Here is a 17,113-nt window from a genome sequence, read left to right on the forward strand (position 1 = left end):
CATGGACAGAGAAGCCTGGTAGGCTACAGTCCACGGGGTTGCAAAGAGTCAGACACGACTGAGCGACGGAACGGAACTTATTAAAAGGAAGTAGCTTTATGCCAGACACCACACCAAATACTTAGCAAATGCACCAGTGTGAGGACTTTTTCACCATAAATACTAGGTGAGGATTCTTTGTGGATCATTAAATTGCAGTGATAAGAAATGTACACATCCCGTGCTCAGTCACTCAGCCATGTTTGATTCTTTGTGACCCCATGTACTGTAGCCCGCCAGGCTCCTCTGCCCATGGGATAACCCAGGCAAGAATACTGGAGTGGGTTGCCATTCCCTCCTCGTAGGGGATCTTCCCGACCCAGGAATCAAACCCTCATATTGGGCATCTCCTGCGCTGCAGGCAGATTCTTTACCACTGCGCCACTGGGAAGCTCAGTGGATTTCCTGGAGACAGGAGAAAGGGGCCCCCTCTGGCAAGAACACTGGACGTGATGCCGGAAGGGAGCAGCAGTGAACAGGAGAGATGCAGGGAGAGTCTCAGGGAGGGACTTGGAGAGCACCACTGTGATCTCGAAGGGAACAGACAGGGAGGGTCATGCTGCAGAGGCCTCACTGCAGGGCATCGCTGTAGCGCCTCTAAGGGTCTTGAACGATGTGGACGAAAGGATCAGAATTATAGTTTGGTTACTTCTGGTTGCTGTACGACGTCTCTCGTCAAGGTGCCACTGTGTTAGATGTGGCCAGCTGGGCCTCCAAGGTTTGTTAACTTTACACATCCTCAGAACTGCTTTAGTTTTCATCATCCTTTTTGAGAGGAAGAATGAGGTACAAAATCCATTTCTGTTGAGCCATTGAAATCTGGTGCATTATTTCTTACCTCAGCATTACCTGTTCTATCACCTGCTTCCCAGGGATGTGAAGCTAATAAGTGACCGGACCGCGGTAATTCCAGCTCTTGACGGCTTTGCTGTTGTACCCCCTAAATGGGTCCCATTCCCACACGCAGACCTTTCACCATAATTTATATCAGTGAAGAGGTTTTGCGGTGCTTCCTACGCTGCAGGCTCAGGGAACAATTCCCTAGCTCTAGCCACCAGTAAGTGGCTGGATTCAAGGCTAAATTCAAGGCTGGATTACTTGACATGTGCATCCTACACCAGAAACGATAGCGGTTACCCAGGGGAAGAGACCACTCCTCCAAGTTTTAAAAGTCTGTCTTGACCTCAAGGCTCCCGGTGAAATTAGGAAATGTCAAAATTCCTAGTCTTTTCATTAAAATCTCATTTCTATTCCTAAGTTAGGTAAAAAGCAAAGAAAACATAATAGAAAATGTATTACCCACTTTGAGTTTCAGACCAGCCTCAGATATTTAGATTAGATGGTGGTGAGCACTCAGACGAGTTGAGCTGAAAATGAATGCTCCCACGTCAAAGCCTCCTCTTTCTCCAGAGATTTCCAATTCCTCGTATCTGCCACCCGCCGTCGCTGTCGTTCACTGCTGTGGGCACCTCCACTCAGCCTGCAAGAGAAAGCCGCAGATCGAAAATGAGACCTGTTGATTTGACAGTTATTTATGGCTTTGTTAGAGTGGACTTTTTAACTGTGTGAACTGTGGGGCTGTTGTGAGCATCCTTCATCCATCTTTTATTTATCCCAAATAATCACCAGTGCTGGTTAACAGTGCTCTTCAGTAAAGGAGACAAACGCTGTGGTAACCCCCTTTTCTGAATGGGGCCTATGCTGCTTCCATCTACCCTGTGACTTGATCAATGTGGCGTTAGTAACAAACAATATCAAGAGTCAGTTGAAGGGAGAGCCTCGTGATTCGCGTCTCATTTCCCCTTTAAGCAGTTACCTGCTTTGGGACTTATGAGATTCCGTAGTTGAGACGATATTTGCAGACCACACAGGGGCCTACCTGTCCTACCTGCAGAGCAGGCAGACAGTGGGGATGGATTTCCTGCCTCCGTTGGGCCACCGTTGGGAGCGCTGGGTCTGGGCGGTGGGTTCACCAGCATGTGCTTCCTTCGTGCTCCATCGTGGTCAGTTTCTCCACGGCAGGCCCCCTTGGGAAGCACTGGGGGTAAAGGAATGACTGATATTGCCCCATCACGCGTGTCCCTTCTGGCGGCGCCCTTCAGCTCCTGTGAAAGGCAGGGCCCCACACCTTACCGTCAGCTCCATTGTCAGAACAAAACAGGATTTTAGTGGATGGGGGAAAGAGATGAAAGAAATCAAAGCGCTCCCTTCCCAACCACAAGAACTCATAAAAGTCCTAACATGAGGAAGATTTGCTATTAGAAAATTTTAGAACTTAAGAAAAAACCTGAGTTGAATGGCCAAGATCAGGTATGAACCTATGAAAGCCCTTATTAAAATGTCTTCATTCAATAAAAGAAACAGCATTAAGGAATGCAATGGCACGTGCCACATCTAAAATTACTATTAATTTTAGTATATTTTGTTTCCGTTTGCAATTCAGTCTCAATAGTAGAACTTGGGGCCTTTTTAACACAGTTAAAAAATTGTGAATTTGTTTTGCCTTTTTTTGTAGCGACTCTTCCGAGGACTAAGAGGCCGTTTTTCCTCTTCTGGTCCTCCGTTACAGTGGGCAGTATCTTTGCAGTGTAACACTGCAGGCTCCCAGCTCCCACAGGACTCACAGATTACTCTGTGGCTTACTCCGTGGGCTTCCAGATTACTCACGGAGTAATTTAGGTGGTTAGGACTTGGGGAAAAGAAAAGAATCTTTGAAAACCTATATACCAAAACTGAGAAAGTTTCTTACACAGTCTTCCAGGTTATGAAGCCTTACTTCTTTTTTAAATTTACTTTTATTGGAGTATAGTTGTTTTACGGTGTTGTTAGCTTCAGTGTACAGAAAAGGGAATCAGTTATGCAGAAACATGTATTAACTCTTTTTTTAGTTTCTTCTCATGTATAGGTCACAGGCGAGCCTTCCTTCTGTTTAAGGCCTCGTGTGAGGCCAAGGCTGAGTCCTTCTGCCCTCATGGCGCTTCTTCCATCCTCATGAACCGAAGGGCACAACCCAAAGATGGGCGCCTTCTTGACCTCTCTCACAACAGCTTTGTTTCCTTCTCTTGTATCTGACTTAATTCCCTTTTGTCTTCCCAACTTCTATCACCATGGTCTTTTTTTCCCCTAATTACCCCTACTAGAGATCACCAACAATTCTCCTCATTGTCTAAAAGGTGTAAACCTCCATGTGGGAGTGACTCAAAATTGAATAGCTGCCTTCCTCAAAACTTTCAAAACTGTTGAGTCTTTTCGTTCAGAACAAGAAAATGGGATCAATAAACATTTTTCATCCAAAGGTCATAGCTGTGTTTCTCTCCTCCACCCCCACTGGGGAAAGAATGCCTAGAATTCAGCCAGTTTCCTTAAAGATCTATGATTCAAAGGGTGAACAAGATACTTGGATAATTTAACATCACGAGTTTTGGGGGGTCTACTTTGTGACAACCATCGAACCAGATTAAATTCCGTGGTACATCAAACACTTGGTCTCTCAGCCCGAGAAACAGCATTAACTGCCAGAGCAGGTACCTGAGAAAACTCCTGGTCCCATGGAAGGTCACTAAGAATCAGGAGGTATAGCTTCTGGTGGAAAATTCTACCACTAACTGGTTGCATGAATTGGGCAAGTGTTTTCATGTTTCTGGGCCACTGTTTCCACGTCTCTAATTAGGGAGTTGGACTAACTCATTGGTTTCAAACCTGACCTGGAGATCTGGGCCCCACACCCACCCGCCACCAACCGAAAGAGACTGGTAGGAGTCTCTGTAACCTGATTTTTTTAAGGAATCCTTCTCAAAGTATCCTGTCTTCTGACACATGTACAAACCATTGTAGCTGAGACTCTGTAGGGTTACTTCTAGTTTTAAAATGTGCACAATAGTCACTCAGTCATGTCTAACTCCTTGCAACCCCATGGACTGTAGCCTGCGAGGCTCCTTTGTCCATGGAATTCACCAGGCAAGAATACTGGAGTAGGTTGTCATTTCCTTCTCCAAGTTAAAATACTGAGTTTCCATTAAACTAGGATTCTCTACACTAATGCCAGTCTGAATTAGCATGAAGTATTGATATTAGTCAGGGCTTCTCTGATAGCTCAGTTGGTAAAGACTCTGCCTGCCATGAAGGAGACCCTGGTTTGATTCCTGAGTCGGGAAGATCCGCTGGAGAAGGGATAGGCTACCCGCTCCAGTGTTCTTGGGCTTCCCTTGGGGCTCAGCTGGTAAAGAAGCCGCCCGCAATGCAGGAGACCTGGGTTCGATCCCTGGGTTGGGAAGATCTCCTGGAGGAGGGATAGGCTATCTGCTCCAGTGTTCTTGAGTTTCCCTTGTGGCTCAGCTGGTAAAGAATCTGCCCACAATGCAGGAGACCTGGGTTCGATTCCTGGGTTGGGAAGATCCCCTGGAGAAGGGAAAAGCTACCCACTCCAGTATTCCGGCCTGGAGAATCCCATGGACTGTATAGTCCGTGAGGTCCCAAAGAATTGATCATAACTGAGCAACTTTCACTTTCATTGATATTAGTCAACAGAGTGAATGTATCAGAATATTCTTTTTAAAATACATGTGATTAATAATATATGTGAATGAAATGATTTATTCAGAGAGCCTAGCACAGTAGAGCTGGCTATATAATGAACACTGACCTTATAGGATTTGCAGTGAAAATAAGTGGGATATCGTGGCTGAGCAGCATTTGCCAGAGTGCTGATGACAGTGAATACTCAATGACTTGATAGCTGACAGGATGGTAATAGGGCTTCCCAGGTGGCGCTAGTGGTAAGGAACCTGCCTGCCAGTGACATAAGAGACGTGTGTTTGATCCCTGGGTCAGGAAGATCCCTTGGAGAAGAAAGTGGAAAGCCACTCCAGTATTCTTCCCTGGAGAATCCTATGGACACAGGATACTGGCAGGCTATAGGGTCTATAGGTCTATAGGGTCGCAAAGAGTCAGACACGACTGAAGCAACTTAGTACGCACGCACACACAGGGTGATAATAAGAGTGACATGGGTTATAAGATCTCACTGCTCAGAGTGTGTCCCGGGGCGAGCAACATCAATATCACCTGGGAACCATCGGAATGCAGAGTCTCAGGCTCCACCCCAGACCTCCTGAGGCAGAACCTGAATTTTAACGAGCTCTCTAGGTGAGCTGTGTGCACACAGAAGTTCGAGAAGCACTGATAGAGAAAAAGTCTCGGGGTTCAGCAACTCCAGGGGACTCATACTAGTAGTAAACCATGGGGGCTGGGAGTCACACTCAAATCAGAAGATGCTAAGGCCGGTCGGTGCCTTCCTCTTGGCCCTTAGAGAGTGTCTCTGACCTGGAGATGCCAGACTTCCTGAATCCCTCCCCAGCACATTCTTTTCTCATGCAAACTGTAACTGAAAAGCTTTTTTTAAAACACAGTATTATGTCTACCATAGTTGCAATAGCACTGTGATTTTGCTTTGTTTTTCACGTTTTTAATTATTCAGCTGTTTTATTTGTCACCACTTAGGGAATTATTGCAAAACTTATGTCTACAATGCTACTGATTAATGCATATTTAGGCAACTAAACAGATGTAGAATGGGTTGACTGCTTTGATAAAATTAAACATTGATGAAACATGTATTTGCACAGCAATAATGATACTGGCATTTGTGTAAATAATAACAGATCTAGCTCCCTAATCATCTACAAAACACAGTGAGGGAGGTGACAGAATTACCAAATACATCTCACTTACTAGGCAGAACATTTTTGAGTGTATGTTTTTTTCCATGTGAATAAAGTTATGTTAATTCATAGCGTCTATTACCACTTTAAATGAGAGAAGTATATTTGAGCAAAAAACAATGAGACCTGAAGCATATTTCCAAAATATGTTATAATTTCCAGAGCTTTTTTGTACTTCATAGAAGGTACCTATTTTCTAATGTATTCCTCCACAGTAACGTGGTTTGATTTTATGCAAGATGTGTTTTGAGTTTAACTGAATCTATGTTACACATTTTTGTTTCACATTTTAACATCTCTGAAATTGGGATCTGTCATAATTGATGGCATGTCACAATTCAATTGACAGCATCTTTTAAAATTTTTTACAATCAATTGGATCTTAAAGTCAATTAAATTGAAAATTAGGATCTGTAGTGAACTTAATCCTGGTCCACATGCTAAGTCACTTCAGTCGTGTCCAACCGTTTGCGACCCTAGGGACTGTAGCCCGCCAGGCTCCTCTGTCCATGGGATTCTCCAGGCAGGAATACTGGAGTGGGCTGCATTTCCTTCTCCAATCCTAGTCCACAGAGTACAATCAATGGAACATAAAGGAATCATTACAGTCAGCTGTATTTAAGTAAGAAGGGCAAGCGAATAAAGATACGGAAATGACATTAAACAAGAAACAGTTCCAGGGATTTCTGTTTTCACAGGAGCCAGAGGGGAAAATCATAGAAGACAAGATAATTTAGCAAAAGGGCAAGAAAGAGCAATAAGGCAGATGGAAAACAAAAGCAGAGCAAATAAAGCGCCCAGCTGGAAAGTGTAGCCAGTGAGTGTATTGTTTTGACCACGGTTTTCTTAAGTGTTGTGTCCTGTACCGGCTAGGCAATTTGCTGCTCCCTTTTCTGGACACGGGAGATGCTCGCAGCATCTTTCAGGGGGTGTTTCCTCTCTGCTGGCCCACACAGGCGGGCCGATCACCCCGTCGCCTCTGAACTTCCCTCTCCTTCCCTGCCTCCTGTGTTTTATCCAGGCCCACACCACCCATGTTACCATCCGGGGCTCTTGGCTTCCTTAATCAATAGAAATTGATAAAAGGCCAGACAAGAAATTCAGGCAAGTCTTTATCGGGGCCCCTGCTCCTCAGAGAGAACTCACTCCCCAAGGTGGGGGCGAGCTGGTCCTTATATGGGGGTAGGGTAGGCTGTGTCCAGGGCTTGAGCTAGAGGAAGCTTAGATGATCCGCCCACCCCGTAGGTGGTGCTGAGTGCCGGGGGCTGGCACAGGACCCTGCTTTCTCTCCTGACCCCGGCTTTTGCTCCTGGCTCTTCAGAAGTGGCAGTTGGGTTTTTTGTTTTGCTTTGTTTTTTGGTCTTTTTCTTATCTTGCTGTCCACATTTAGCCCCAACTGCACATTTATTTTTAGTCCCTTGTGGTTTCGTTGTATTTTGTTGCCTAAGGAAGGTGTGTCCAGATGCAAACAGCCGCAAAGGGTCCTAGGGCCCAGGCTTGTCTCACTACGTGTGAATGATGGTTACAACTTCTGTTTGTTTGTTCTTTCAGGTGATATCAAGATTATCAAACAAATCGACAGTCTCACAGGTATGGCTTTTTGCCAAAGAGCAAAATATCTAAAATTTGTGGGATTTCCAACATATCCGTTTCCCCCTTGCAGATTTTATGTATTCACCTTTGACTTCCCCTAAAACACTTCCCAGTGAGAGATGTGGTTATTGACTTTCCTGCATTTGGGAACAGAAAGATGGAAACGGACAAATCTTTTTAAAGGCCTTATTGGTATTGTTAAAAAGTAGTTTGTCACCAAAATAGCAAAGTCCTGAAGTGTTCATGTTAGTAGAATTGAGCTTGTAGGTCAGTCTCAACTTTTAAGAACCCTCCAATTTCATGGAAAACTTCCCCCCGAATGGTGGCTTGCCAGATTTGTAACCTAGACTTTTATTGCCAGTCATCCTGTGCCAGGAGCCCTGGAAATGGCTCCTGTTCCTGCCCTGTTCTCTTCGTGAAACAGAGCCCCCAACTTTCACACACACGCGCGCACAGAGAGGCACCTGCACTCAGGGGCACACAGGTAAATCCAGCTGCGTGACACATTACAGAGATGCCGACACCGGACCGAAGGTGGTTGGAGGTGTGGAGCAAACTGAGCCACCACTGAGAAACGTTTTTAGAACTCCTGGAGCATCTCAGTGCTGTCGGCCACGTTTCTCTCTGGAACTGCTTGTCTTTCCTCTCCCGTCTCTACAAAATCCCTCCTCAGGAACTAGGAAAACTGTCCTTACATGCAAACTCTTCTCAGCAGGCATCCTTCCCTTGTTACTGTACCTCTCTTCTGCCAGCCCTTTCCTGTATTCTCTTTCTTGTCAAAAGAAATTTAGCCTTCTTTTGGATTTTCCAATTTGAATTCTTCGCCCCTCCACAGCACTCTAAAAATGAACATCCCCTCCAAGAATACACCACCCTTAACTTTCAAAAAAAAATTTCTGTATTTTCTGTTCATTTGCAGTATCAAAGTCATTAGAATAACAGAGGTTTTAATAAAATATATATTTATTTGTCCCTCGTGGATTAGGCCAGAGATGGCAATATGACAGTGTCAATCGGGTCTAGAGATTTCCTTCCTGCTGCATGATCCTTAACACATGCCTTCCTTCTTTAAGATCTCCTCATTCTCTCAGATGGCTGCCGGAGAGCCATTCATTTCGTCAGTGTTCCAGACTACAAACTAAATAAATGTAAAAGCCCAAGATAGGAGCTCTCCTTCTTCTAGGAGCCTTCCTAAAAAGTCCTTATAACTGGTCCACTTATACACCCAGAATTTGGCCTCATGCCTAAACCATGTGGCAAAGGAATGTGGAAAAAGGGATCTTTGGGCAAGCCGCATTGCTAAGAGTTCCTTAAGAAATAAGGCAAAATTATGTAAAACATCCCAATATTATCTGTAGAACCTGCCCTAATGTAAATATTTTTTCTATTTTCTTCATGATCATCCTCATCATCACAAGGGCAAGCATTTAATTAAGTGCATTCACTGGAGAAGGAAGTGGCAACCCACTCCAGTACTCTTGCCTGGAAAATCCCATGGACAGGGGAGCCTGGTGGGCTACAGTCCATGGGGTTGCAAAGAGTCAGACACAACTCAGCAACTGAGCACAGCACAGCAAAATGCATATCACTTCTTGAGAGTCCGTTGGACTGCAAGGAGGTCCAACCAGTCCATTCTAAAGGAGATCAATCCTGGGTGTTCATTGGAAGGACTGAAGCTGAAACTGAAACTCCAATACTTTGGCCACCTCATGCGACGAGTTGACTCAATGGAAAAGAGTCTGATGCTGGGAGGGATTGGGGGCGGGAGGAGAAGGGGACGACGGAGAATGAGATGGCTGGATGGCATCACCGACTCGATGGACATGAGTTTGAGTGAACTCTGGGAGTTGGTGATGGACAGGGAGGCCTGGCGTGCTGTGATTCATGGGGTCGCGGAGAGTCGGACACGACTGAGCAACTGAACTGAACTGAAGGGTTTAACTTCCTTTACCTAATGTCTAATTTTTCCTCACACTGTTGCCAGTTTACAGATCAAGGTTGTAGCTAGAAAGTAGGACTTTTAGAACCGTGTGACCAAAAATGCATGCATTCCACCTCTAGACTTTACTCTGCTTTCCTTTTAGTCAAGACCGGTTTGACTGACTCATTCCTGAGTTTGAAGTGACGATCCCAGCAAAATGTCATGAGCTCACTTGGAGATTCCTTTGACTGTGGGAATTGCCCCTTGGGAGCTTTCGTGAGAAAGATGAGGGGGAAATGAAGAGACGGGTCACAGGGAAGAAAAGAACGATCTGCGGTTAAACTTTGTGGCCGTGAACACACAGGTGAACCCGGCGGCACAGGGGAGAGGGTGTTTCTATACGGATGGCCCAAGAAAGGAACGGGCACTCCTCCTGCTCAGAGGCTGCATGTGGGGCTGGTGCTTAATAATTTAATAAATCTGGGTACTGTCTGCAGTGATCATCCAGTAATTAATTATTGCTATAAACTGCGTTGGCTGCCCTGATCATAAGAGGTAATATCTAAACAACTGGTCCAATGTGCCAGATCTCCATGACGAAATGGAAGTATGAAAATTAAATAAACTTGTAGAAGTACATGCATCTTATAGGTTACTAGTCAGAAGATTCTCTTAGAGCCAAGGGAGCCTCCTTAAAACAAAGGCATGATTAAATTGCCAGTGAAAATGTAAATAGAAGTCCGATTAGAGAATATACTCACTGATCTTAATTTCTTTGATAAGTTTGCTCTGTCCTATCTTTAGCTGGATGAGCTCACTTTCCACAATACTAGTGTGCAAATGTTCCTCTGCAATTCCACATGGGCCCACCTTTTGTTAAAAGCACAGAATTTTTAAATGCTGTGGGAAAAAACAAAATAAAGGCAAAACCATGACTATTGCATAAAGGGGCTTCCCCCATAGCTCAGATGCTAAAGAGTCTGCCTGCAATGCGGTAGACTTGAGTTTGATCCCTGGGTTGGGAAGATCCCCTGGAGAAGAAAATGGCACCCCACTCCAGTGTTCTTTCCTGGAGAATTCCATGGACAGAGGGGCCTGGCGGGCTACAGTCCATGGGGTCTCAAAGAGTTGGACAAGACTGAGCAACTAAGCCCATTGAATAAAGAACTAATGGCATAACATTAATTACAATATTTGCATCTAGTTGGAAAAATGAGTCTTTTCCTTTCTTCAAGAAATTTTAACCCATGAAATTAAAATACACAAAAAATCTTTCTAAGTGAACTGATCATTTTGCTTATAAAAGCTATGGTATCCACTGAATGGGCCCGTCAGTCACGATAGGTTCAAATTCATTTGGGATTTTCCAAGGCAAGAATATTGGAGTGGTTTGCCATTTCCTTCTCCAGGGGATCTCCCCAATCCAGGGATCAAAACTGGGTCATCTGCTGCATTGCAGGCAGACTCTTTACCTGCTAAGCCGGGGGAAGCCCATATATACATACACACACACATATATATGTATAACTATTACAGTAGAATTCACACACCAATGAACCAAGTGTTTATTAAGGGGAAGTAGTAACCATGACAGCTCATGACATTTGAGTAGTGCTCTTAGATGTTCACTGCTCATTTTCATTAGAAATTGTTGATAAGAAAGTATAAATGATACTGAGGCACAGGACAATGAATGACTTTTTGGAGGAGGGAAGCCATGTCTGGGGCAGAACAGGAAACACAGACTCCTCCAGCAGCTCTGCAGAGGGCCGCCAGCTTAGCCTGTGCAGCCCCTTCATCGTCACCTGCTCTGTCCGTGCCCACGCTCTCCCTGGCTTCTTCTAAGCCTGTGAGGCTGGATGGACCCAGGCAAGGAGTCTACGTAGGATTTGGCAAGACCAGCTCCTTCCTTTCCCAAGGCCCTTTACAGGGAGCAGATCACAGCGTTTGCTGTATTTCCCACCACCTGACTTGTGGGAACCAGGAGAACCGAGGAAACTTCTCATCTCCTTCCATCTGTGATACAAAACAGGAAAAAGCTTTCTTCTCCATGATAACATAATTTTGCTGGTTGATCTCCACAGGAAGTTCCACTGAGGACACTGTAGCTTTAAAATATCAAGGCCCAATTATGCTAAGTGAAATCAGACAGGAAAAAGACAAAAACTGTATGAGATCATTTACACGTGGAAGCATCTAAAAAATACAACAGACTATTGGCTATAGCCCAAAAGAGGCAGACTGACAGATGCAGGGAGCAAACAGTGGTTACCAGTGTCGAGGGGAGGGCAAACGTCAGGGTGGGAGAGCTGGGGTGCAGGCTACTGGGGATAAAATAAGCTAAAGGGCCTATTGTACAACATGAGGAATATATCCGATACTTTACAGTAACTGTAAGTGGAGTATCAGTTAAGTTCAGTCGCTCAGTCGTGTCCGACTCTTTGCGACCCCATGAATCACAGCACGCCAGGCCTCCCTGTCCATCACCAACTCCTGGAGTTCACTCAAACTCATGTCCATCAAGTCAGTGATGCCATCCAGCCATCTCATTCTCTGTCGTCCCCTTCTCCTCCCGCCCCCAATCCCTCCTAGCATCAGAGTCTTTTCCAGTGAGTCAACTCGTCACATGAGGTGGCCAAAGTATTGGAGTTTCAGCTTTAGCATCAGTCCTTCCAATGAACACCCAGGACTGATCTCCTTTAGAATGGACTGGTTGGACCTCCTTGCAGTCCAAGGGACTCTCAAGAGTCTTCTCCAACACCACAGTTCAAAAGCATCAATTCTTTGGCGATCAGCTTTCTTCACAGTCCAACTCTCACATCCATACATGACCACTGGAGAAACTATATCCTTGACTAGATGGACCTTTGTTGGCAAAGTAATGTCTCTGCTTTTTAATATGCTATCTAGGTTGGTCATAACTTTCCTTCCAAGGAGTAAGCGTCTTTTAATTTCATGGCTGCAGTCACCATCTGCAGTGATTTTGGAGCCCAAAAAATTAAAGTCTGACACTGTTTCCCCATCTATTTGCCATGAAGTGATGGGACCAGATGCTATGATCTTTGTTTTCTGACTGTTGACCTTCAAGCCAACCTTTTCACTCTCCTCTCTCACTTTCATCAAGAAGCTTTTTAGTTCCTCTTCAATTTCTGCCATAAGGATGGTGTCACCTGCATATCTGAGGTTATTGATATTTCTCCCGGCAATCTTGATTCCAGCTTGTGCTTCTTCCAGCCCAGAGTTCCTCTGATGTACTCTGCGTATAAGTTAAATAAGCAGGGTGACAATATGCAACCTTGACGTACCCGTTTTCCTATTTGGAACCAGTCTGTTGTTCCATGTCCAGTTCTGACTGTTGCTTCCTGACCTGCATACAGGTTTCTCAAGAGGCAGGTCAGGTGGTCTGGTATTCCCATCTCTTTTAGAATTTTCCACAGTTTATTGTGATCCACACAGTCAAAGGCTAGGCTATAGAAACTGTGAATTGTGTTATATATTTGTGAATTACATGATAGAATTTTATATAATATCAACCATAATTCAATAAAATAAAATGATGATACATGAAATTAATTAGTTAATTAATTAAACTATCAAGGCCCAAGACTTCTCAGTAAAATTGAAAATGTCTTCCTAAAAGTGTGCCATCATGTAATATTATAAATGACAGGCTGGTGAAAAGCCCGATGCAAACCTGGTAAAATGCCCCTTTCACATAGCTCCCACTGCTGCTGCTGCTGCTAAGTCGCTTCAGTCGTGTCCGACTCTGTGCGACCCCACAGACGATAGCCCACCAGGCTCCCCCGTCCCTGGGATTCTCCAGGCAAGAACACTGGAGTGGGTTGCCATTTCCTTCTCCATAGCTCCCACTAAGAAGATTTAAAAGACCAAACAAGCAAAACCAGGAAAGCAGAGAAAATAAACCTAGCAGAGATCAGAAACTGGGAAACTTTGAACAGCTGAATAAGTAAAAGCCAAGTCTGTGAAGTCTTTCGTTTTAAAGCCACCTGGGGAGCTGACTGTTCACATGGGAGTTACTGGTGAATGGTATGTGCCTCTGAAAAGCTCTTCACATCTGTACTCGTCTGTGTCCCCCTCTGGTTCAGTCAGAGCCCAAGGGAAATGGCAGCATCACGAAGAGACTGCCGTCCATCGTGGAAGACGAGGAGGAGGAGGAGGAGGAGGAGGAGACAGCCTCGCTGTCCCCCGTCTACACCAGGGGGCCCGCCTCATCTCGCAGCAAGCGGCCTGCAGGTGCTAAGAGCTACCTCGGCCTGAGCCTGAAGCAGCTGGCCTCGGGAACCGTGCCGTTTCACTCCCCTATCAGGGTCTCCAGTTCAAACTCCCCCAAAACCAAGCAGGAGACGGATCCCCCAAACCATGGCAAAAGAAAAGAGAAGAACTTGAAACTGCAGCTTTCAACTTTGAATAGTGCGGGACCCCCAGACCTCAGTCCAAGGTAAGCACTTACCTCATAGAATCCTTTCCCGGTGGAGGTGGCTGCTTTTGCTCCCCACTGGCACCTGGCTAGAAAATTACTCAGCCTTCTGGACCTTTCTACCATGCAAGTTCCTAGCCTGGAGGCTTCAGCTTTCCTAAATTTTCTGTGTAATTTTTGACTCTGTAGTGAAGTGTGGGCAGAATGAGAATAAATCATGTTAGTCATATTCTCAGAAGGGTCCATCAAATGTTCCCAATTCCTTGTCTTCTCCGCTTATTCATTTAGCTCTACCTACTTCTATATACTGGAGCGGGTTGCCATTTCCTCCTCCAGGGGATCTTCCCAATGCAGGGATTGAACCCACGTCTCCTGTGACTTCTGCATTGGCGGGTGGATTGAGCCAACCCACCAATGAGCCACCTGGGAAGCCCCAGCTGTGTACACACTTTCATAGATGGATATTTCTAAATTGTAATTTTATAATTTATAAACTTCTAATAAAAATGAAAGAGAGGAAATGAGTTTATATCATTATCCCTCAATATCTGAAACTTTGCCAAAAGTTTCACAGGGCAATCGGTGGAAATGATAAAGAAAATGAACTGCTGGCCTTATTTCCATAGTATTTGCTTTATTATTGTGGATAACTGAAGCTTGGTTTTACTTCCAGCCTCTTCAGTAGGTAATATGGGATGGTTCTATTTTTAATTTAAAGCATTCACTTTAGGATCCACTAAAGATGACTGAGACAGTAAAAATTCCTGACTCAGAAAATATGAAAGGGGTAGACTATGGGGCATAGCAGCTAATTTAAAAATAGACATAAGAAAAAATCATATTGAAAGACTTCTATTCCCAGATACTCAGCTGGGTAATTTTTCATTTACTGTTATGGTTAGTCTTTTCAGGAATCTTATAAAGTAGTTCATATTACCTCGGCTATAAACTTATAAGAAGTATATGTTTAGGGTTAAATAGTTTGTCTAAAACTTCAGAAATTTGAGTTCTGAAATATAGGTTCAAAGTCTATTTTTCTGTTTATAAGGCAAGAGATCTTTCTGATTTACTATATATTGGTTCCTCACTTGAATACAATTTATCCATTTAGAGAAAATTGCAAGGAAAAAATAAGCAAAGCAGGCTTAATGAAAAGTAGATGGATATTAAATGTTCAGGAATTCAGCTGGAGATGGTAATTTGAAAACTCAGCTTAACTGTTCTTTCTAAAGTTTCTCTAACATGAAAAATTAATAAATTTTAAACAGGGGGAAACTGTATCAGCTGGAAAATAAAGGTTCGTGTACAACTGATTCTACACTTATAAAAAAAATGTTTTATTTTATATACAGAGAAAGATTTTGAGAACTTGGCACAATTTTAATGGTAGTAGTGCATGATATGATTTTTCTTTTGAGAGTGTGATTGTATGTTTACATTTTCTACAATAAATTCATCTTTAAAAAAAAATTATGAGTGGGTTAGATATTCACCAAGGAAAGAAGATTAGCTAGAGTCCTAGTACTCATTTAAATACAATTTTTCAACTGTCACTTCAGAGTTTCATCTAAGTCTAAAGTTACCATTAGCGTAAAATTCTTTAATTCTGGATAGAACAGTAAACTAATATAAATTTAGATAAGAGGGCTTTTGTAGCTAAGGTTTTGAATCTGAAAATAAGTAAGAATCTAAGATCTATAGAATTGCTGTTCAATAGAAATATAACATGAGATAAAATTGTGAGACACGCAAGTATTTTCAAACATTCCAGCAGCCACACCTTTGAAAAGTAAACGCACATGCAAATAATAATTCAATGATATGTTTTGTTTGATTTGAGGTGCCTCAAATATCAGCATTTCAGATGTAAATAGTATAAAATCACTAGTTAAATAGCATAATGTTTTCACTAAAACCTTCAAACCCCAGTGTGTGTTTCATACACAGCACACCTCATTTTCACACTCCAGGCACTCTGTGCCTGGATAAGGCCCACGGCCACCACGTTGGATAGCACAGCTCTAGAGTGTCCAGAATTTAGAAATTTAACACAAGATTTTTTAACTCTTCTACAAGTAGCTGTGACCCATGAACATAAATGCAAGCTAGCCAATCCTCATTGTCTTAAACAGGATTGTTGATGGAATTGAAGATGGAAACAGCAGTGAAGAAAGCCAGACCTTTGACTTTGGCTCTGAACGAGTCAGACCGGATCCTAGAATTTCTCCTCCTCTTGGAGGTAAGCTCTGTATTTAGTCTTCTCTCAAGGGCTGACATTTCTTTGTAATTTGTAATATCTGGCTCTTCACATCAGGTGGCCAAAGTATTGGAGCTTCAGCTTCGGCATCAGTCCTTCCAACGAATGTTCAGGGCTGATTTCCTTTAGGATGGACTGGTTCGATCTCCTTGCAGTCCAAGACTTGCCAGAGTCTCTTCCAGCACCAAGACTTGAAAGCATCAGTGCTTTGGCACTCAGCCTTCTTTGTGGTCCGACTCTCCTGAGCACAGGCAACCCCAAACAGTCACGAGGTGTAAGGCCAACAGTCCCCTGCCCGCCCCCTCCTCCGTCCCCCCTGGCTCTGATGTCCTTGTGTCATGATCGCCTGCTAATGAGCAAGTCCTTCTGTGGACAAAGCCAAGCCCAAGAAAGACTTCTGACTGTGCGGTTCTGGGGGTGTGTCTCCACTTGGTAAAATGCCAGTCTTCTACCCTAGTCAGCACCTCTTCCGGGCACCCGTCATCTCCCGGGGAGACGGGCGGATGAGACCCCCTGGTGGGACGATGGTGGGTGGGGAAGGTGAGGACAGGAATGTGGATGGCAGTCAGCAGGCCTCACGCATTCAAGCACCGGACTCCCATGTGCGGATACCACTCTGCTTGGAGCAAGAGACACAGAAGTTATAGTTCTGGTCAGACAGGCGTGAGCCTTTGCTATGGCAGCTGACGGTGGGTCCCCCATGGGAGTTCTCCTTGTTGGGTCACAGGACGTCACCGTGACCGCCCACCTGATATTCCTGGTCCCGCCACCTTCTCCCCCCCTCCCTTTCCCAACATTCACCCTGACGCTCATCCGTCCAAGCAACAAGCACTCTTGGCTCTGCCTCCTACAGGTCTCTCATTTCTGACTGAGACTTTCTGTCCTTTCCGCCACTACCCTTTCCTTGCCTCGTTCATCTCTTGGCTGCTTTGGTACCAAAGTCTCTTTTCTGTTTTCACTCTGTTCTCCATACAGAGTGGACTATTTTTAAAAATATGCAAATCTATTCTCATTATTTTATTCCTATGCTTAAAATCCTGAGATGGACTCCCATTGCCTTTAGTATGAAATGCAAACCTATTGCATAATTGCTTTTTGAATGTCTCTTTTCTCTGCTAGACTCAAAGCTCCATGAGGGTCAATAT

General features: G+C 44.2%; 1 protein-coding gene across 1 annotated transcript in view; it reads left to right on the top strand.

The window, feature by feature from the left end:
- The window catches only part of KCNH8 (potassium voltage-gated channel subfamily H member 8), a 495,092-nt gene that overhangs the window by 435,262 nt on the left and 42,717 nt on the right, over positions 1–17,113 (top strand). Inside the window, exons 12-14 of the mRNA XM_088834824.1 lie at positions 7,311–7,349; positions 13,380–13,732; positions 15,844–15,950. Of these exons, the coding sequence (XP_088690950.1) occupies positions 7,311–7,349; positions 13,380–13,732; positions 15,844–15,950 (499 nt within the window). The remainder of the gene's footprint in view (positions 1–7,310; positions 7,350–13,379; positions 13,733–15,843; positions 15,951–17,113) is intronic.

Source organism: Moschus berezovskii, chromosome 1, assembly GCF_049115385.1.
Source record: "Moschus berezovskii isolate FMDL1 chromosome 1, NW_MosBer_1.0, whole genome shotgun sequence".
NCBI classification, from domain to species: Eukaryota; Metazoa; Chordata; class Mammalia; order Artiodactyla; family Moschidae; genus Moschus; species Moschus berezovskii.